This window comes from Chanos chanos, chromosome 3 (assembly GCF_902362185.1).
Source record: "Chanos chanos chromosome 3, fChaCha1.1, whole genome shotgun sequence".
Classification (NCBI taxonomy): Eukaryota; Metazoa; Chordata; class Actinopteri; order Gonorynchiformes; family Chanidae; genus Chanos; species Chanos chanos.
Genome location: NC_044497.1, coordinates 17,571,352 through 17,593,564, shown reverse-complemented (window position 1 = coordinate 17,593,564; position 22,213 = coordinate 17,571,352). Strand labels below are relative to the sequence as shown.

Here is a 22,213-nt window from a genome sequence, read left to right as displayed (position 1 = left end):
TTAGGTTATATAGCTGTATATACCTCAATCGGTTGTTAGTGCGACTCTCAAAAGCAGGCAAGACCCAAACTGTTTACGTTTACCTTTTAAGCAACCAATTAAGTAATTAAGGGATGGCATCGCATGGTGATATGAAAGCATTTTTTCTTCCTAAAAATATGCATTATGTACCTGCAATTACATTTATTTATTTTTTACTGCAGAGTATGCAGAAATAGTTTTAAAAACCTTCGAATAATCAGTGATCAACATGTAGTTAGTGGTGGTCCATTCCGCTTGCTAATTTCCAAGCACTTGTTAGTTATCGCGGTCTTGAACGTTCCATTATAATTTCGCGCAGGCGCACAACCCGCTGAAGCGTAGCTCTCAACCGTTAGCATCTGAGACCCACCTATCTCTTGGCAGTCTATTCTCCTTACATGCAAAACACAATCGCAGCGAAACAGAAACGTTTGTCGTAGTTTCTTACCGCTGAACAGAATATTTTAACGGGAGCATTCTGTATTGGGGATGCTGTAAAAGTGAATTAGAGCCCTGGGCACAAGAAAACCAGGGAGCAGAGTAATTCACTCAGCATTCCTCTGCCCAGGTCACATTTGCCGTTGTTAAACGGGAAGCCACTAAAGGTAAGCTGTTTTTTTAATTGTATGCATTAGAAATGTGGTCAAATTGTAAAGCAGAAAATCGGCATTGTCTTCAGTCACATCCGACGTGACACCGAAGCTTTGCATTTAGTTGGCAGTAAGCTTAAACATAGAGAGTGCCCCCCATAGCAAGCTGACTAAACTCTGCAATGGTATGGTAGGAAGCCAGTATGCACTGGTAGCTTTGTCGCTACGGTTATTTAGCGTTATTTCGGCTTTAAGTTGACCTGGCCAGCTGAACAAATACGTCGAGCTTGTTCAGAAATATTTGTATTCGCGCTGAACAGACTGTCGCTCGGCAATTTGACATCACTGTCAGCGATATGATATCTAGTTCAAATACTGTAAGGCTGCTAAACGGCACATCGGAAAAACCCAGCTCCGTAGTAAACCACTTGGTCACTTTGTTTAGGAATATCTCATTGCCAGCGCGTGAGGGACAGCTTGCTAATGAACTAGCGGTACGGGTGGTATTAGCAGATAGTGGTATGTTGTGTCTTCAAGAAAATGCAAGTCAGCCAGCCTCTGGGCTAGCTAACGGTCTAGTGCTCGGAATGAACGTAATTTTTAGAGCGTTGACAGGTTGCAGTCAGCAAATACCAGTCCACAGTACCAGTGTCCCAAGATGTATCCGATTAATGAGAAATGAAGTTGTTTGTATTGTGACTTGTCAGTGGGAAAACTTCATGTCTCTGATGGCTCCCCATGGGCAGGGCGGGGTGTTAAACTTGTTTGGATGCTCCCTATTACATAACGTGATAGTACGTTAGTATGACAGATCATATGGGTTGGTTACTGTTATTGTTAAAGTTACACCCACGTTCTCCTTGGAAGAACTGCATGAGTAATAAATGTTATTGCACACAAGACAGCACATGCAGAATGACCCGTTGACTACTGTATTTCTGAATTATGTTGACTAGAACATTTACACCAGCCTGCCTGATTTATTGGTTTCCCATTTCCATCCAACGGTTCATATATCAACGTTTCAACCTGACCTATCAAATCTAAGCATGCTTATGTTGCCCCTTTTCAGTCTATGCTGTAAATTATACGAATGTAATCGGTTTTGAACTTAATGTGAAAAGAGGGATGTCATGATTATTGCACCCTGCCAGCTGGAGACAACAGGGGTTATATATGGAAGTATGAAATAAATTATATACACCTCTGGCCTTTATTTTACACCTGCTTTGATCATATATCACTGAGTTAACATACTGATGCTGTGTTGGTAGCTTCAGTTGAACCTGAGCATTGGTTTTAAAAGACGTCTGATTTTTGAAACCCTTCTCCTCACAGGTACATTCCTGGTTGAGATACATGGTCCTTTCAAAAAAGAAAAAAAAAAGGCCACGTTTCAACCCTTCACACTACCAACAGTCCAGTCCTCCTTATTCCTCCTCACCTCCCAGGCCTAAACACCTCCCTTTCTCCACCTGCCCACAGTCTGCATATCTCTTCTAAACCAACCCCAGAGTGAGTATCGCCATGGCAACCGCCAAACCGAAGGGGCAGAACTCCTTGGCCCTTCACAAAGTGATCATGGTGGGCAGTGGAGGTGTTGGGAAGTCTGCCCTCACCCTGCAGTTCATGTATGATGAGGTAAGGACACCAGCTGGATTTCAATAATCCCTTTATATGAAACGCATACACATGATCTAACGCACTATGAGGAACTGATGTAAACTTCACTGTTTTGGGACCAAACAGACATAGAAGTGAGTCAGTTTTACATGGTTTGATTGAGCGACTCCAAACTTTTAGAACTGAATTAATGTACCATGACTGTCCTCTGAATGCTCATTGTTTGTGGTAAAATATAGGGTCAGTATTGTAGTCAGGGTTCACGGATTTTAAAGGCTTAGCTTGAGTCACATTTTAGGCAGACATCTGGTACATGTTTTGTGTAAATGCAGTGTATTTTCACAAGAACATCAGAAAACCCATCAAGGAAATGTCCCCTACATTTTTTATAGGCTACGTCAGCTCCAACTCCATTCTTTGTTCTTAATGATTATTGTTTCCCTTTGTCAAGGACTCTGCTGGGTCTTTCTTATTGTTTCTTTTTTTTAAATATTATTTAATCAATGCATTATGAGTAAACCTCTTTTATGTTACATCTGTCTGTCCCTTCCCTATCGCCCTTAGTTTGTTGAGGACTACGAACCCACAAAAGCTGACAGCTATAGGAAGAAGGTGGTTCTGGATGGAGAAGAAGTCCAAATAGACATCCTGGACACGGCAGGACAGGAGGACTACGCAGCCATCAGAGATAACTACTTTCGCAGCGGAGAGGGATTCCTGTGTGTTTTCTCCATCACAGAGCTGGAATCCTTTGCCGCGACGGCAGACTTTAGGTAGGACACGTGACTCATGCATTCACACGCCTGCCGCAAGGTGTGTTGGATTCCTTTGTGGTTACATGTTTGTTTTTGTTTTTAGAGGCACTTCACAGTTAAATTGATTGCTGGAACAATTTGTTTGGGTTGGGAGGAGCCCCAGGGGAGATTTGATCAATTTTCTCAATTGTGATCAGTTAAGGATATTCAGTGTTATTCCCTAGTCAGTCATGCATACCAGAAATACTCTTGTTGTGCTAATAAAATGATACAAGGATGTTTTGTAGAAGCCATTTTTATTTTCATAGAAAAAGGTATTTTTGTTGAAATCAGGTGTCTTGATTCATCTGGGAACTGAAAAGCAAAGCATCACATTTTATGCATTGCAGTGATGGATCTATTTAGAGGTGTCTTAAACCCTTAAAGAATAATGGTGCGTTCCATTTGCCTCGGAAGTTGGAACTCGGAGCTGGGAATGACGTCACACCCGAGTTGACTGCATTCCCAAACAACAAGTCGGAAAACCGTTTTAGCCCGGTTAGCAATACCAGTTGATAACAACACATCAAGCGGTATTTTGCGCATACAAACACCGTAGCAACATGTCCACGGTTGTACTTTGTGTACAACTGATTTAATGAGACACAACTAAGACAGAAGTGCCAGTAAACAGTACAACTACTACAGCTTTCACTACTTCAATACTGGGGGCAGCCATCTTGGATTTTGAAGTCGGGGTTGGTGAAGTTCCTCCGACTTTCCAAGTTAGAAATCCAACTTCAGGGGGCGTTCCCGTTGAAATTCGCGATTGGGAACTCGGAAATTCTGACTTCCGAGTTCAAATAGAATGCACCATAAAGCCTTAAAGACTCTGGAAGGAATACTATAATTGATGGTATATTGCCTGGCACAGAGAGCAGATCCTCCGTGTGAAAGAGGACGAGAACGTGCCCTTTCTTCTGGTAGGAAACAAATCAGACCTGGAGGACAGGCGACAGGTGAGCGCCGACGAGGCCAAGGCTCGGGCAGAGCAGTGGGGAGTTTGCTACGTGGAGACATCTGCCAAGACCCGCGCCAACGTGGACAAGGTCAGCATGGGGCCAGAGGAGTTCACGGTGGAACAGAGCAGCGTCTTATTCACTGTTCTAGAGTTTATACAAAGTGGCTGTGTTAGGGCCAAATCGCCCAGAATGAGTCAGCTGTGAGATGGCTTATAGGAGATGACCAGTGTGTGTTCAACACAAAGGTCTTTTAGACATACTGTCTTACTGCTCTTAGAGCTGAGGGTCAGGAGAGCTTTGGACAAGTGTTTCAGCGATGATTAGTGGCTCTAGATATCCATTCCTCATGTTCATGTTTTTAAACAGAATGACTAAGATTCAAAACTAGATTACATCATATCTGTCATTTATCCTGTTATGAGGCATGGGTAAGCATTGATTTTGAATGTAAATTTGCTATCTTAAAGGTAAGAAGAAGAAGTAAAAAAAAAAAACAGCTATGCCACTGTGTCTTTGCTTATAGGACGCTTGTGTTGCTACTGTTTCTACAGGTTTTCTTTGACCTCATGAGGGAAATCCGTGCTAGAAAGGTGGAGGACAGTAAGGAGAAGAACGGGAAGAAGAAAAGGAAAAGTTTGGCAAAGAGAATTCGAGAGAGATGCTGCATTTTATAGTCGATGTTCTATTAACAGTTTTATTATTCTCCTCCTTTATGTTTTACATATGTATCTAAATATTGTATATTCTTGGCCCAAAGCCACCATATCGTGGTCTGATGGGGTTGCGGCGTGTCCTGGTGTTTGTCTCTCAGATCTGAAGTTGTTGAATGCAATGAAGGGTTGGTGAAGGCAGAATTACTTTATTGGCATTCAGGCTGTCTTTTTTGGTAAGTTAATTAGACAATTTTAGACTTTCAAGGGCCATATAGCCTCTGAGAGTGATCTACAGTGATCTCCTTGAAAGTTAAAAAAAAACAGTTTGTAACCAATCAGATTTCATTTCCCATCCCTGTCAGACCAATACTATTGAGCAGTTGTGATTCCTGAGGCACAACACAGGCTAGATGAGCTGTTGCTTTTTGGGGACCAGGCTGTGTGGGTAGCATTGAGGGAGTTGTTGACTTCTCTTTAAAATGGCTCCTGTTGTGTGTCTCAGGTCTCATATGTCCTGCTGGATTACTGGTTTTCTTCTCACCACTAAAACAGCAACTCGTTTGGCCCCGATGAATCATTCAAGTGTCACTCTTTATTTTAAATTATATTAAGACAAATTGAGACAGTAATAATCTCGCCATCTTTGTATGGAACAACACTACCCATAATGAGTTGTTAAAATAAGCATCACCCTACAGAACCAGAGATCACAAATAAGGATGGGAGGGGGGCGGGCTTGTTGTTTTGTTTTAGGGCTATTGATAGGGCTATGGTTTTATTAATAGGATTCCAAACAATGTTATTGAAAAGGAGCTCTGGTTGAAATAGTGAAATTTTTTTTTGTTTTGTTTTTGTTTTTTTTTTCATCTCAAGGAGCTCTTGTTTTCATTCTATAATTATTGCCATTCTTACAGAAAAGCACAGTACCAAATACTAGATTATGTTTCCTATTGGTAAATCAGAACAGTGTAATCAGTGGTGTTGTATTTTTTTTTCTTTTTCTTTTTTTTTTCTGGTTTCTGACAATGCCCAAAACATTTCTCTCCTTTGCAATTTAATCTTCCGTGTCTCCACTCATGAGAGTGGATGAGAGGGAGGTTATTTTGGCAGGAACCGTTTAGTCCATCTGATTTCCTGATGCCTTGATGTCCATACTGAATGTGATTAACCTCACTCTCCCTCCTCCTGGCAACCCCTTTGTTTGTCTGATAATATTAAAATCAAGAGTGGCAGTTTGCAGGGTGGGAGGGAAGCACTTCCAGTGTAATGCCACACATTTGTAACAGCTTCTGTACAGTAGTTTTCTGGTCCAGAAACAAGAGATCCTGAGAAGAACTAGTTGTTCTCTGCCTTAACATTGGATTCACTAAGAAGCTGCTAAAGCTTAGACTGATCCAGCCCAGTCAAGCACTGCAGTTGTGTGCATTTTTTGTGTGTTGTGTGTGGAAATATCCAGAGGGGGTAATTGTGACCTCTTTTGGTGAACACATTAACACACCTGACTGTTTAGGACAAATTCCCATTCAAATTGACAGACTTGGAAAAACAAACATGTGAGGGGTTTTACGAGACATGGATGATTTGGTTGGTCATTTGTTCTTCTTCACAGCCCGATAAAAATGTTTTATTTTATTTTATTTAAAGCTATCTTAACCTCTGTAAGAGTGTTTTTTTTTAAACCAACTTTTAGGTAGCTTTTTAATTTGATGTTGAAGCTTGAACTGTAGTGTATCAGTAGTCAGTGTTTTGTTTATGTTATCCATACTTTGTGATATTTTTAGAAATGATAAAAAAAAAGTCATGACATGCCACAATTAGTTGTCTGGAGCCATATGAGCTGTACATAGTAGAAGTAGTTGCTGTTTTTCAAGTCACTGCTCACAGACAATGAAACACTCACAGATATATGCTGTGTTGGCATCAAGCAGTACAATGTCATGTTAAAACACTACCCGAGCTTCATGAGCTTTCTCATACATTTTATATTTAAAAGAAAACAATGCTGAGATATAATTCTGTTCGAATGAGAAACTAGGAAGAAGCTTCTAAAAAAGAAAAGAAAAAGAAAAAAACAAACATGTTTTGGCATGCGTCTTGTTTGTGTCAAACAAAGAGAATGAAGTAAATGTGACTGGTAAACAGTACAATGCAACTGATTACTTTTCCAAGCACTTTTTTTTTGTTGTTGTTGTTGTTGGAAGGCATTAGCCAGTAGTCTCTAGAGAGGTCAAACTGATGTTAAACTGACATACTGTATTCAGAATTGAAATGAAGTCAGCAGACTGATGGTGTCTTGGTATCAGGTAAAACGTGTGTTCTATGTGTCTCATTTGGCGTCTTCAGATAATAACAGCGCTGTCTGGTATTGTGTTGTGAACCCAGATATACCAAACCAAAGTGTCAGCTGGCTATCAATACAGTTTTAATCATAATCTGCAGCAGCCTGCTATGAAGGATAGGTTGTGACTGCCATGATGGACTTTTGTAGCAGAAGCATTAAGCTTTGTATTTGCCTGCTTAACTAACCATTACTGTTATGGTGCTACTCTCGCTAATTCACAATGGTTCAAACTGTGCTTAGTGTGTTTTTACATATGTGTGTGCACCAGAATGTGAGCTTGTGTGTCTTGAAGTAGGGAGTTCTAACCGAAATCATGGAGTCTCAGAGTGTGACATTTCAGAAAATGATCACAACTTTTTTTTTTTTTTTTCAGCGTTCTTCTACTTTGCTGAAGGATAAGTCATTTTAATTTAACCTGTTATTATACACAGTCACACACAGCTGACTGCCTCAACTTAGTAGGGCAAGGACTGACAGGACATTCACAGTACAAGTATTGCTATGGCAAGAGTGGAAAAACAAACAAAAAACAAAAACACTACTCTGCTCAGCATTTTGCTTTTAGCTCTATTCTTAATTTTAGCCATTATTACCCTAGCCTTCTTGCTCTGTTACGTCCCCTTCTCCAACAGTCCACAAAAAGATTTATATTGATTTAGTACTTTGACACTTTTTTCTTTAAACCACTCTTAATAAGGCCCATTTTGTTGTCCTGTGGATGTGCAGCGGGTTTTCAGTAAAATTACACATGACTCAAGAGTTTTAATGTTACAGTGACCTGTGCAGATCTTGTTCCCTCATCTGCTTAAAACTTCTAATCCCATGTACTGTGAACCGTTGGAAAGAAAAAAATAAAGTGAAGTCGATGGGTTCCATTTTATATGAAAACTGCCTCCACAACCTCCCCTTCTTTGTTTTATTACATAGCATCATCAGAACTACATGGTGCATGAAAAATAGATTAAAAGAATTTTTTTTTTTTTTTAAAAAAAAGGGTTTTTTTTGTTGTTTGATTTTGCTTTCATGTTGTTTTGTTTTTTTTTATCTCAAATATTACGACATTGCTTTTCAAAAATGTTCTCTCTTTTCAAGGCAAGGGCTGAATGTGCTGTAATTAATGGCATGTAAAAATTTTGGAAGATTTAAAAGTTTGTTGAAAGTAAGCCATGGCTGTGTAGTGGTTAGTTCTCAATTACATGGTGAGGAGGAATTTGACCTGAGGTTCAGAACTTCATGCTCATTTATTTTACAGCCAATAACGTGCATTCTGGAGGAGACGATGGCTTGTTTGCTGAGTTCATAACAAATGTTTAATCTCAAAGTGCTTGTAAGTTATAGATGGTATGTGGGAGAGAACTGTCAGCATGGGCCAGATATGGCTGAGAATCCAGCCACACTGTTCACCTTCTTAAAAAAAGAGACGATCAAAGTTCTCAGTGTAAGTTTATTGTAAGAGCTCAAAGAAGCATACAACAAACCGAGCCGGTCCCGGGGAGTGGCTGAAGCAACATTCACAAAGCACCAATCCTTACAGTAATTTCTTATCAATTTCAGACACTGAGTGAGCATTGTCTCACCTCTTTCGGGTTGGGGTGCACCTGCTGGTCACGCCTTGCAAATTCCCAGACAATTCTGTAATACACCAAGGTTTCCGTCCATATTTTTGATTAAGATAATGAGAATCTGTCACCAGTATTTACTGCCCTCTTCCTTACACAAAGAAGGCTCACACCATGCAATCTTGAATGTCTGACCATCTGCACTTACTGCACAAAGACGAATTCAAAGTACCTTTTCTATTCCTCCATTCACAGATAGCATTTTATAAAAGAAAACTTTACACATTTACTTTATTATAAATCATTATATGGTCATGAATTTTCAATACAAAATGATTATGTTGATTAACTCACTCAAAATGGCACCATAACTGTTACAATGTTTTCATAAAACAAAAAGAAACATTTTATTTCTCCAACAGGTACTGTTCACTTTTCTTTTTTAAAGAATCACTTTAGTGATGTTATCTAGACTGTTTTTGACAAGTTAGCAATTTCAGACTTGGTACATTGGTACATTCATTGGCTCCCAATTCATGCAAGGGCAGATTTTAAGGTCCTCTTATTAACCTATAAAATTTTACATGGGCTTGCGCCAGCCTACCTATCTAACTTAATTACACTCTATAACCCCCCTCGCACCCTGTGCTCTCAAAATTCTGGACTATTAGTCGTTCCAAGAGTTAAAAAGAAGTCTGCTGGCAACCGAGCCTTTTCCTACCGCTCTCCCTTTCTCTGGAATGGTTTACCTACAGAAATTAGGGAGGCAAACTAAAATCAGACTAAAGACTTATCTATTTTCTCTAACTTATGGATAATATCATTTTGATTTGACTTTGTTACAGGCATGTAAAGCCCTTTGAGACTATAAATAGTGATACTGGCCTCTAAATAAACTTTATTATTATTATTGTTATTATTATTATTATTACATGAAGGACCTGAAGATGTAAATATTTACTTAGGTTTAGTAAATAATATTTTGGAAAGAAAATACTTGGGTTAAACTGGTTTGTTGAAGGCTGAATAAATACCCTACAAAAATTCTACTTGATCTGGTTCTCAATTACATGTAAGTCTATAGCCCCTGATATCATCATTTATGCTGATTAAAATAATATGTTTGTTGGCCCACTAGGAGGGACAGCCAAATGATCTACATTCATTTACATGGCATTACTTGGAAGCCTCCAGTGTCAGTCTCCAGCCCTCTTTCAATTAGATATACCGATCCAAAATGATGTTGTAAAGCGCTGTTTCATCTCTGAGGTCTAAAAATAAACTACCTAAAGGGAAATTCAACATAAAACAACTTCAGCTTCACTGAATTAACCACGAGACACACACATTGTTTACACATACATCTTAAAATATGTTAAAACAGACCTGTTTAGCAGAACAGGATAGGTGGATATTCACCTACATATTGGAGGGGAATAAATATGAAAAGACCCAGTCTTTTGGGTCTTTTGTTGACTCTCAATCTGAAATACCAGTAATGTTTGTTTACAAAACTGCATCGGACTACTTGAAGTAGGTTCTGAACTGAGACAACAAACACTCTGGCTGTGTCAGGCCCTAGGTGAAATTCTGAGCAGGCCTTTTTAAAGGCCAAGCAAAATAACTTTTGAGTAAATCAATGCTTTCAGTTACGCGTTACTATGCAGAATTTAGACAGACTTCAGATTTGCCTGCCAGGAATTGGTTTTGACATCTCTGCTCCTGTATTAAACATTTATTTTTTCAAAAGGAGCAGCTGGGGCTGTGATGATAGACACCGTACTACAAAGAGGCAATAATAATAATTTTCATATTCATTGTCAGAGCCATAACAGTATTGCTATTGTCCAGGTGGTGCTGTGCATGTCATGATTATAACAAGCTTTGAAATCAGTGTTTGGAACTAAAATGCTAGCTAAAACAAGAACTGCAGAGATAACTTGTTTTTAATTTGGGGTTTGTGTATGGTGCTGTATCTTGCAACACCCCTCTAAATTTATAACAATCGTCAAGTAATAAACAAGCAATGACTAAAAAGCCATCACTTTAAATGAGCTAGTTTGGCTGCATACCCCCCAGAGTTTTTATAATGCTCCAATTTGAGGACTGTTATCTCTGGGAAAGAGACTTGTTAAACTAGAAGATTTGTGTGGCAGATTTCTGGACACAGAGCAAGCCAAGTTGTGGCTGTTTCTATGTGTTCTACACTGAACATCGTTTTTTAGACCCGGACTTGGCTTCATCTGTGTATGGAAAACTGGCCCCTAAACTTTCTCCCTGTGAGAGATGAGTACATACTGACTTTTCCTTTTCCCGTGAATATACGTTTATGTTTATATATACATGAGTAATAGTCCTCCCTATACTACACAGCTGCAGACACGAGGGACAAAATGAATAAGCTATATTTCCCATGGGCATGTAAGTTCTCATTAATACTTTAAAACGTTGATTTCATGCGTGCATGTATGTTTGCACAAATTACCCTCTCGTTGCTATTGTTAATCTTGGCTCAGTGACTCACTGGTAGACTTGTGCCATCATTAAGATTGGTGTTGTTATATATTATACAAAAAGGTATACTGGCAGTATGTGTCTTCATTGCAGTTTTCTCTAAGCTTACATAAAGTACAGCCCAGTGTCTTTCCACAGGGAGGCCCGTGATAGGCTATGTCAGGGGTTTCCTTGAGCAGTGACGTCAACACTGATCTGGATATTATACGTATTAATGGACGCGGTCAGAAGGAGGCCTTTAAGAGAAAAGGAGGCCTGTCTCTTTGCAAACCACGCGAGGTTCGCCACTTATTATTTTTTGTAAAATAATGATGACACATACCTCGTAGGACAAACATTTTCCTAACGGTTATGCTAATGTGTCAAAAGAGTACGACACGTTTATGTCCTAATACACGTGGAGTCTCAGCTGGATTTTTTAAAACAATTCTTTGTTTTGTTGAATCTGCCGAAGTTAAGTCAACACCGAGTGAAAGCCGAAGCTTAGCTTGCTTCGTACTTCCTTGTTAGTGAGAGCCAGTGTGAGGACAAGCGTCAAGAAGTTTGAGACCTCAAAGTATCAGGAATTTTCTTCGATTTCGCGCATGAGAGGATTTTTTCTTTCGACGTATGATACTTCAGCTCTTGGAAACAGCCAATCTTTGACCCACAAACCTCGAGCTTAACATAAATAGTATGGAAGGCGATTTCAAGTCTCTTCTGTTGGTCGCTTGCTAGCTGTGCTATCATACGACGGTGGCATAGCTATTGCTAGCTAGCAGTTAGCTGGCTGGCAAATCTTTTGAAATGCTTGGGGTTGGATTATAATGACTCTGTCTAACTTGTCACCCCTTTAGTGTATTTACAACACGTCAAGGAAGTTTTTCGACTGTGAATTGTTGGAAGACGTAATAAATATGGATTATATGTTTTAAGTAGTGCAACTCGTTGCTGGTGAGTTACTGAGCTATCTTAGCTAGCTTGCTAGCTAGCTAATATAGCTTACCAGCTAAAATTCGTTTTCAAATGTTTTGCTTTGTTTACCTGGGACGGAGCACCGAAGAAACCAGTAAATTCCGGGCTGAAATATCAAATCTGACAATTTTTTAAATGCCTAATTCGGAAATTGTTCGAGAGGGCCGGGGAAGGAGCCCCTTGACACAAAGAAATCCCAGACAAGAGAGGAGAAGTAAACCTGGGAGCGGTGCTAACGCTCTGCAGCGAGAGAAACACCGGGAGAAGAGCCGGTCATCGTCCTCCCGGCGGAAGAGACACAAACACACTAAGGAAAGACAGCCGTGTCACACACCAGAAGACCCGAGTAGCGAACGACGAAGTGTGTTTTGCGAAAAGGACGGAGACCTTCGTACTTTGGTGGAGTACGACGATGTCAGTTCTCAGTCAGAGGGTTTCTCGGGAAGCCCTTCACCTAAAGCGGATAGACTGTCTGTAGATCAACTGAGTGAAGTTGAGTTTCAAGATGATAACTTCAACCCTACATCACCAGAGAGAAGATCACGGAGGGATCACGATTTCTCGTACTCTAAGAGGGATGAACATGGCAGTAGCTCTAGTGAGAGGAGCAAACAAGAGAAGGAACTCAAAAGAAAAGACCGTCCGAGTCGTGAGAGGGAATCGTCCTCTAAATCTCGTGGTGGCACAAGCTCTAACAAAAACAACCGAGACGGACTGAGAAACAACGACAGCAATGGCAGAAAGACTTCCTCAGGCTTGTCTCAAGTGTCGGGCGACAAAAGGGAGTCTAAACGACATAAAAGTAGGACTAGGTCTGAAAAGGACCCCCCTTCTGCATATAGGGAAACACCACAAGCTTACAGAGATGACCGTGAAGATCTCAGGGCCTATAGAAGAAGTCCAGGCTTAAGTCCATATGGGACATCTTACTCTTATGGTTACCAGTCTCCTTCTTCTAATTACAGTCAGTTTATATCAAGGAGAAGTCCTAGTTACGGGAACAGGAGGCTTTCTCCGAATTCAACATACTACGGTCGAGATGCAGATTTATATGGTGCCTATAACATTTCCAAGTCGCCCAGCTACTCGAGTAACAAAAGAAAGAGGTCCCCGTCTAGCCCATACTGGCGCAGGTCTCCAAGCTATGGCCGCCACAGTCCTTACGACCAAGGGGAACTGGGTACCAGTCCCTACAGTAGTCGCAGGCGTTCAAGAAGTCCTTACCGAAAGTCACTGAGCCCCAGCCCGGACGTAAGGTAAGTGGCACCTCGCGGGTCATTCTCATTAAACGTCTTTTCTTTGCACCGAACAATTAAGCCTGAACTTTTGAATAAAGATATCGGAAACTGACGAGTAGATTATTAGGGCACCCAGTCTGGGTCTGATGTGTCCTGGAGAGCAAATGCATGTAGGGTTCTTGAATGTAACCCGTTTTTATCTATGAAAGAACAAAGCTCTGGCTGATTAGGAAGTTGCCCTTATTTTTGCAATGCAAACAGAATTTTTGTAATTACAACCAATTTGACAGATCATTTTTATGTGGATTGAGATGTAAGGTTTCAGTTTTAACTTTGATATCACACGGGTTACTCAACAGAACATTTTATTTGAAGAGTTCGGGAATAGGACAGCGTGTACTGACACGGGCGTAAGGGACTCGTTCAGCTAATGGCGCTCAACTGTTAAAAAGAGCAGTCTGATTTAATGAAGAGTTATAAGAAATATGTGAAATGTTTCTGTAATTAATTTTGCATGTAGTCGACTTTTTTATACAGTGCTGTTATACTGGAGTAATCCCGAAAAACTATGTCCTGATGGGTGCATTTGATCATGTATTGCCTGTCACGTTGCCCGACTTCACCGGTGGACTTGCGGGTAGCCAAGGCACAAATAGGCCTAGTAGTGGATTTGTTACTTTGCGTAAACCCAGGAAGTTACGTGGATTTCCTATTGTATGCATTTTACGTCCCGGATTGTAACATCATAGCACTTAACATCATAGCACTTATTTTTAGTCCTTATTTAATTCTGTTTAAGCATTTTCGTGCTCCTGCTACATCACTCGGTCTGTTCGTACTTTACAATTAGAATGACTTTAGTACTACACGTGGCGTCATTCGGCTAGTCTCATCTCCCCCCACGTGAATGTATAGTGTGCACGCAGAGAGTGAAGGCCAAGAGACTAGTCAAAAAGAGCTAGTACGACGCGTGTAACACACGATGGCCCTGAATTTAAATACCTCAGTCTTCAGCTCGAGGAGGACTTTTTTTTTTGGTAAAAAGCCCGGTAAAGTGGGTCGTCAAAACAGCACGAGATTTTGCTATTTTTATGGTCACTCTGAGCCTAATGTGTTTTAAACGTGAAATTTTTATTCAGACCTCAGTCAGATGTCCATTGTTCATAAACACTGGAAATGTGTAGCCGTTTAAGGGTAGCCTAACGGCTGAAATGCTTGCATAATATCTCTTGTCTGAAAAATAGCATTCCACCTTCCTATTGTAAGGCCTGAGACATTGACTCACTGCACTTATTATAACAATGGTCATAGATGGATCACATTCCTAATGTATCACTGTATTACTAATGTATTAATGTATGCTACTGTGTATTTATATACATCTCTCTCTCGCTGCCAGACGGTCAGGGAGGTCTCGAAGTCGCAGCCCATACTCAACCTCACGTCACTCCCGTTCCCGCAGTCGTCACCGTCACTCGCGTTCGCGCAGTCGCCCGTCCAGCCTCTCGCCCAGCACGCTGACCTTTAAGAGCAGTTTGGCTGCAGAGCTCAGCAAGCAAAAGCGGGCCAAGGCTGCTGAAGTGGCCCGCGTCAAGAACTCTAGCAATGCCTCTACCCCAACCAAGGGCTCGTCGTCTTCCTCCAGCGCCCCCCAGCCCAGCCCTGTCACCAACCACGCCGCCAAGAAGGCTCGGCCCCCCTCACCCCCGCCCATATCTGAGAAGGGCCCCAGGACTCCAGTGTCCAGTCAACCGCAGTCTCCCGTCGACAGACCCCCCAAGAAGGGCTCCGAAGCCCCTCAGACTGCCAGAAAGGAGGAGAAGAGGAAAAGCCAAGCGCCTCAGAGCAAGGAAAAAGAGAGAGGGGCAGCTCCAGCTGCATCTGCCATCTCTTCGCTGCCTTTACCACCAACACTCTTGGAGCACCTGGATGGGACAGACAAGTGAGTTTTCATTCATTTTCTATAGCAGCTTGTTTTGCGGGAATGATCTTGGTAAAACTGACGTAAACAAATGCTTAGTTTGCCATTTAGATATTCATTTAATGTTCAGTTGCAATTTGAATTGCAATGATTACCCTCAAGTGCAGTGATTCACATATTTCTTTGGTTGGGAGGACTGTTTGGTGTTCTCCATTCACCACATAACATTTTTCTTTGGAAAGCACTGTCTTTGGTGTTCTGTGACTAAACAACACTCTTCCTCAAATCTCTTTGCTCTTCCTTTGCAGTTTAAAGGACTGCTTACCTACGCTCTCAGGGAAGAAGAAACCAGAAAGGAAAGCACGGCACCTCCTCACAGATCTCCCTCTACCCCCGGAGCTGCCCGGAGGAACCCCAGGCTCCCCTCACACACCCCCTGAGGACAAAAAAGGCCAAACATTGCGCAAAAGGCCCAAGTATGTCCTCCATACCTCATTTCTTTGCAGATCTTGTGCATTTCTGTTAGATCAGATTTTTGCATTTTCCTGAACAGTGAAGTCAGAGCTGGTTATAAAATATCCAGTCTGTCTTTGAGTCCATGCTCAGACCCAAACACGTTTGACAGTGACATGGAGGATTAGACATTTTTATTTGTTCTCTGTTGCAGAATATGTGGCCCTCGTTTCGGAGAGATAAAGGAAACGGAGATCTATTGGGGCAGACGCTGTGTTGACAAATTTGAAATAATAGGGATCACTGGAGAGGGTACCTATGGACAGGTATACAAAGCCAAGGACAAAGACACAGGTATGAAATCGTTAAAGGATATGAAAGTAGCAGTGATTTTTTTTTAATTCCCTCTTTAAGTATGTACAGTGAAATACAAGTACTGATACTGACTGTTGCAATTTTTAATGCGAATGCTAGTATTTCTTACCTAGATCTCTCCTGTATTAACAATACTGAGATGTGGCTTTGCTGTTTCAGTCATTTTTAAAGTAGTCTGTACAACTGTCTTTATCCCTCTTTTTCTGCTCTGTGGTACAGCTGAAATGGTGGCCTTGAAGAAAGTCCGCCTGGACAATGAGAAAGAGGGCTTTCCCATCACGGCCATCAGGGAAATTAAGATTCTACGACAGCTCAATCATAAAAGCATCATCAACATGAAGGAAATAGTCACTGATAAAGAAGATGCCCTTGACTTCAAGAATGATAAAGGTACTCTATGGAAATAGCATCATTTGTCTTTCATGTTCTTTTTTGTTTGTTTGTGTTTTTTTTTTTCAACTTAATTTATTTATTTTCAAAAATGAAGATAAGAAAGGTGCAAAAAAAGGGGACCCAAAGTGTTTTGTCCTCCGCTGGGGCAATGGTCACCCTTAAGTACTTTTTTTTTTATCTGATGGTGAATATGGCCACTTCTTACCTCTCACAAACCCAAAGAGATTAAAATGGTTTAATGGCGGTTACTAATCAAGGGACCCTCTGCTTCAAGCAACTCTACACTCGCTGTCTTTACTTGTTCTGATGTTGTGTATGAATACTGAGACACTGGCTCTCTCATAGGCGCATTCTACCTGGTGTTTGAGTACATGGACCATGATCTGATGGGCCTCCTGGAATCTGGTTTGGTCCATTTCAACGAGAGCCACATAAAGTCCTTCATGCGGCAGCTGTTGGAAGGGCTGGACTACTGCCACAAGAAGAACTTCCTTCACAGGGACATTAAATGCTCCAACATCCTCCTGAATAACAAGTCAGTGCTCAAGTTCAAAACGCAATGAATGTCATCACACTATTACATGTTTAAAAAAACAACATGTTTTAGCACTGCCACCAAATATGATGACCTCAGTGAGTTAACTCAAGGGAGAAATCTTATTTTAAAAGATATTTTCAAACCCATTATGGTCAGATATCACAAAATAACCAGAGTGAGTGTGAGTAATACAGTTTGGTGGCATTTAAGTGATGGGTAGTTAGCTTTTGATTAATTTCGCCAATGTTTCTGGGTTGTGCTCTCCATCAGGGGTCAGATAAAGCTGGCAGATTTTGGCTTGGCACGGCTCTACAACTCTGAAGAAAGGTGAGTTGTTTGGATGCATACGCCTTTTAATACCAATACTGCTTCACAGTTCTGCAGGAGTCCTAGTATGTTTTGTTTTTACACCGTTATAGAGACTGAAAGGATGTGACACGTAACAAGTGTGTAGTTTCCTAATACCTTTAAGTAATTAACCCACTCATGCTGTTTGTTCTCTCAGTCGGCCCTACACCAATAAAGTCATCACTCTGTGGTATCGTCCTCCCGAACTACTTCTGGGAGAGGAGAGGTACACACCTGCCATTGATGTGTGGAGCTGCGGGTAAGACTTTTACAGACTTCTGTTGTTTGCTACCAGTCTAAAAGTGATTTCCCATCCATCCATGTGCTGAAGTGTGTACACTATGATGCTATGAAGTACTGATGATTCTTGATCTCTCTTGGATGTCTGAACAGATGCATTCTGGGAGAGTTGTTCACAAAGAAGCCCATTTTTCAGGCCAATCAGGAGCTGGCACAGTTGGAGCTCATTAGGTGAGTGAATGGCTTAAACCTGACTCAAGCCAACTCCTGTGGCATGGTTTGCTAGCCACAACAGTATAGTGTACAAACCACTGTTTGGTTTGATATTGTATTGACTATAAAGCTTGGCCCTGTCCAGTCAATTCAGAATCACCTTAATCTACATGAAAATGACATTGTTTTTGTTTAAGTATGTTTAAGTCAGAAACATGGACCCTTTCCTTTATCTTGCCTTCCCTCGTCCCTCTCTCTCTCTCAGCCGTATCTGTGGGAGCCCGTGTCCGGCTGTGTGGCCAGATGTGATCAAACTGCCGTACTTCAACACCATGAAGCCAAAGAAACAGTACAGGCGAAAGCTACGGGAAGAGTTTTCTTTGTGAGTACATCATGTATAAACCTTTGTGTACATTTTTTTTTGGACAGAAAAAAAAGAATGAGTGATGTCTCTCTCTACTTGTTAATCAGATTGAAATGCCAGTTTTCATGTGGCTAACACAGTCGTGTTTGTCTGGGCAGTATCCCACCTTCAGCCTTGGATCTGTTTGATCACATGTTGGCCCTGGACCCCAGCAAGCGCTGCACAGCAGAGCAGGCTCTCAACAGTGACTTCCTTAAAGACGTGGACCCAGCCAGGATGCCTCCACCTGAGTAATAACCTCGCAACACCCCTCTTTTTTTTTTTTTTCTTTTTAAATCAAAGATAATATTCTTTTACTGACATTTGTTCATTATCGTTTTGGTCCCTTCTCTTCTCTGTCCTGTGTATTTCTCCTATTTGTACTCTGTTCTCTCTCCTCCTGTGTATTCCTCTGTGTTTCTTTCACTGAGTGTTTGCATCATTTCTCCTTCTCTTTGCCTTCTCCACTGTATCTTCCTTTCTGTCTCCCACACATACTGTGACAATTATCTCACATTTTCTTACTTCTTTTGCCCCCCCTTCCCCCCACCCCTCCCCCCCTCTGTCTCTGTAGTCTGCCCCTGTGGCAGGACTGTCATGAGTTGTGGAGCAAGAAGAGGAGGAGGCAGAAGCAGATGCCAGAGGAGCTGTCTGCTCCCAAAGCTCCTCGTAAGGAGCTGGGCCTGGATGACAGCCGCAGTAACACGCCTCAGGGCTTCCCTGCTGCCGGAGGCCACAAGGGCACCAGTGCTGCCGCTGCTGCCCTGCTGGGTGAGAGCAAAAACAGCCCCAACCAGCCACCTATAGCCCCTACTCACCAGTCCTCATGTGTCCTCCGCACTGATATAGGACACCGTAGCCATGTTGTGTAGTTCTATCAGCTGCAGGAATATTTGAGGAATATCTCATTTGAATTGAGGCTGCTGGTGTATCGTTTACAGTGTAGTGTGGGAGTCCTCATTTGCATAGATATAAGGTCACAGAAGCCTGTTATTGTCAGTCCATAAATGTTTGTGTCACGTGTTAGCTGGATTTGAAAAAAACAGACTTTAGACGGAAACATTGTTCAACTGTCAACCCATAAATGGCCACACCCTAGCTCTCGCTATCTCCTATCTCTTGTTGACTGCCTTGTAGAGTTACACAGCAGTGAGTTAAAGGAGTAAGGGTTTCCAGTCTGTACATGTGGCGGGCTGCATATTGACTCTTGTATTGATTTGTTTACATGATGGATAATGACCTGGGGTGTTGTCTTACATGTACTGTGATTGGATGTGACAATCTTAACTCGTTAATTCTGCAGTCTGTTACTGGTACCGGGATTAGAAATCGGGAACACGAGAACTCTTTGCCCAGTTGCATTACATTGTCTCATTGAGCTGTATATGAACCACTTACAACACTCACTGTTAGATGACACACTTTTGACACTGTTTACCAGATAAGTAAACTGTGGATATTTATTTGATTTAATGTTTACAACAGTTGTTCCTTCTGTTTGTCTTCTCCTTAGACCCCAAAGCTCAAAACTCCCAGTTGACACAGGAACAGTTGGCTGTTTTGCTCAACCTGTTCCAGTCCAAGAGCGCCCCTGCCAGTTCTGCACAGTTCGCTCAGGCTGTGGGATCCAAAGTGAACCCAGAGACTGTGCAGCAGCTGACCAAGGCCCTCCCTCCCGGCCCTGCTGAACCTGACAGACCTCCAGAACCTCCCCTACCACCCCCTTCCCAAACTAAAGCAACTAAACCCCTGCCACCCCCTCCTGCTGGGGGTGGGCCTCCCCGTACCCCTCCAATGCCCAAACCTCCCTCACCACCAGCCCCACAGGTGCAAGGTAAGCCAGAGGGGGAGGCTGCAGCTGCGGCCACACAGACAGCTGTCACCATGCTTTTGGCTCAGCTACTGAAGGTCCAGCAAGCTCAGCAGGGTGCCGCAGATGGAGCTGGGATTGAAGCCGTGGAAAGTGCGCTCGCTCAACTGGTTGGGGGGGCCAGTGCACCGCCGCTGCCTAGTGATGTGAAAGAGCCTCCGGAGCCCAGCCCTGTAACGCCAGGTATTCCATACACCCTCAGCTCCTCGTGTTAAATCAGCATTAAGTCATGAAGTGATAGTGATATCGCTGGGACAAGAGATCTCTTATGGTTTTTGTAATAAATTGAGGGAAGATTTGTATATGTGGAGTTAAAGGTCCAATAGAAGAGTGCAAAGATTGTTTCTTGACGTTTGTTGGTTTGTCTTTCAGTGACAGAAGGAGGCGCCTCATCCTCCAGAGCTCCAGAACCATTACCCATTCTTCCACCGGACCAGAGACCCCCTGAACCTCCAGAACCGCCTCCCTGTGCCGACCTGGACTACCGGCAGGCCCCAGACGCCAAGCCAGGTCACCTTGTCTCCTCCAACACTGCAGTACCCGCAGAGCCCCCCCGACCTCCCGAGCCCGAGTATCCCCCGCCTCCGCTAGGCTCTGAGGGACCCGGCTACGGAGCGGACTACAGCAAGCCGCCCCCTCCACCCTTCCCGCCCACTGGCTACGGGGAGACGTACATGGGCCATATGATGGGTGGAGGAATACCCCCTCACGCCATGAGGGAAGCCTTCAGTGGCAATGCCCCTGCATCCGGCTCCTCTTCCTCCTCTGCCCTGGAGTCTTTCCCTCACGGAGGAGCGCCCGGCGGAGCTAGCACGGGAGCAGGAGCTGGAGGAGGTGGTGGGAGTATGGTTTTTAGTGGAGACAAGGACCACCGCTTTGAGTACAATCACAGCCCCCTTGGTGTGGAGGGTCCCACACACCCCAGCAGCATCCACCTGTACAACCACGGGATTGGCCGGAAGGAAGGCACCCCCGCTCCCCCTAATTTACCCCCGCCCCCTCCAGGTCAACCGTGGAGCTCCCCCTCCCAACCCGGAGCCCCGCCGCTTCCCCTCCCGTACGTCTCCCACGCGAACTCGGCGGCCCTTAGGGGCAGGGGTCTCCCTTTCTGATTGACCGCTCCCAACCTCCCCCCTCACTGAGGCAGGACGGCACAGTAGTGGACACACACTTCAAAAAAGGAAGACTGTAAAAGACAGGAGCAATTAGCCCTCTCTGTAGCCGACTCATGAGTGGTCTGAAAATGCACACTTGATTTGTAATAATTTGAATAATCTGTGCAAAAGGCACTTGGCAGAAGATGAAGCCTTGGGCTGCAGATGGAGGGTTTAGGTATGAGGGGAAACTTTCTTCTGCTCATACCATTTCGTATAGTTTCTCTTTTTTTTTTTTCTTCCCTTTTTTGATTTTGTAATCTATTTGACTGCTGTCTTTTAAATTAAATTTTACCTTTTTTGAGTGTGCATTTACCAGCCTGGGTAAGTGTTTTTATTATCTCTGATCCTTACCGTCTCCTTTAATTGCATAAGGACAGACTAGTATTACAAGGTTTTGCACTACTGAATAAAGTAGGTGGAAACAATTAAGGTATGACGTGAATGATGTGCTCTATCTGCACAAGTTGAACAATGACCAGTAATGTAGTTTTTGTTTGTTTGTTTGTTTTCCTGAAGACTCTATTTTAACATTCGGGGTAACAGTCACTAGGTTTTTCACTGGAGGGGGCTTTAAATAACGACTCCAGAGAGACTGGTGGCACTTAAGTGACTGACTGCCAGTGAACTGCTATCTACTGAACAAAAACTGAACGGAACAAAGCTGTGTCCTTTCAACAGTTACCCACCAGCCCTTGTCCATAGCCATTGTAAAATGAATAATAAAATAAAAAAAGAGACATTTACCCACGAGAAGGCAATGAGCTACCATGTTTTTTGTTTCTCTTTCTTTTTTTTTTTTTTTGTAAGATGTTTTTTCCCCTCTGGCAAATGTTTATTAAAGAAATGCCAACAATGACTCTGTTGCTAGGTTTCTTTGACTGAATTCAGTTGCAGTTTGGTTAAATACAAGGGAATTATCTTTTTTTTCCCCAAGTTCTTGCTGGTTTAGTGCAGATTTTCAAATCAAGGTATTTTTTTTTAGTCTTGGAGTGCTTCTATCTCCCCTTTGCATAGCACCATTCATCTTCAAGTAGTAATTTAGTATTAGCTCCT

At 42.5% G+C, this 22,213-nt stretch overlaps 2 protein-coding genes across 3 annotated transcripts; both read left to right on the top strand.

The window, feature by feature from the left end:
- Window positions 1–2,069: 2,069 nt before the first annotated feature.
- On the top strand, window positions 2,070–4,664 carry ralaa (v-ral simian leukemia viral oncogene homolog Aa (ras related)). Its single transcript, XM_030767216.1, has 4 exons — window positions 2,070–2,252; window positions 2,799–3,007; window positions 3,903–4,077; window positions 4,542–4,664. Exons 1-4 carry the CDS (start codon window positions 2,139–2,141, stop codon window positions 4,662–4,664), a joined length of 621 nt encoding a protein of 206 aa, XP_030623076.1. The 5' UTR covers window positions 2,070–2,138.
- A 7,006-nt stretch (window positions 4,665–11,670) lies between these two features.
- On the top strand, window positions 11,671–21,948 carry cdk13 (cyclin dependent kinase 13). 2 transcript variants are annotated; one of them, XM_030768639.1, is made up of 16 exons: window positions 11,671–12,690; window positions 12,721–13,267; window positions 14,649–15,191; window positions 15,479–15,646; window positions 15,838–15,977; window positions 16,218–16,388; window positions 16,737–16,926; window positions 17,200–17,256; window positions 17,435–17,536; window positions 17,671–17,748; window positions 17,996–18,112; window positions 18,253–18,384; window positions 18,708–18,904; window positions 19,647–20,186; window positions 20,376–20,735; window positions 20,835–21,948. In XM_030768639.1, the coding sequence occupies exons 1-16, from the start codon at window positions 12,147–12,149 to the stop codon at window positions 21,113–21,115; spliced, it is 4,167 nt and encodes a 1,388-aa protein (XP_030624499.1). In that variant the 5' UTR covers window positions 11,671–12,146; the 3' UTR covers window positions 21,116–21,948. The 2 variants fall into 2 exon arrangements, with proteins under 2 accessions (XP_030624499.1, XP_030624498.1); XM_030768638.1 differs by having other exon boundaries at window positions 11,671–13,267; window positions 20,376–21,948.
- Window positions 21,949–22,213: the final 265 nt, after the last annotated feature.

What these genes read in the sequence shown, in the direction of transcription:
- ralaa (XM_030767216.1), top strand. Translation starts at nt 2,139, where the DNA reads ATGGCAACCGCCAAACCGAAGGGGCAGAACTCCTTGGCCCTTCACAAA. An exon ending in TGCAGTTCATGTATGATGAG is followed by an intron (nt 2,253 to 2,798) that starts GTAAGGACACCA and finishes TATCGCCCTTAG; the next exon opens with TTTGTTGAGGACTACGAACC. An exon ending in CCCGCGCCAACGTGGACAAG is followed by an intron (nt 4,078 to 4,541) that starts GTCAGCATGGGG and finishes CTGTTTCTACAG; the next exon opens with GTTTTCTTTGACCTCATGAG.
- cdk13 (XM_030768638.1), top strand. Translation starts at nt 12,147, where the DNA reads ATGCCTAATTCGGAAATTGTTCGAGAGGGCCGGGGAAGGAGCCCCTTG. An exon ending in AACATCCTCCTGAATAACAA is followed by an intron (nt 16,927 to 17,199) that starts GTCAGTGCTCAA and finishes GCTCTCCATCAG; the next exon opens with GGGTCAGATAAAGCTGGCAG. An exon ending in GCCAGGATGCCTCCACCTGA is followed by an intron (nt 18,385 to 18,707) that starts GTAATAACCTCG and finishes CTGTCTCTGTAG; the next exon opens with TCTGCCCCTGTGGCAGGACT.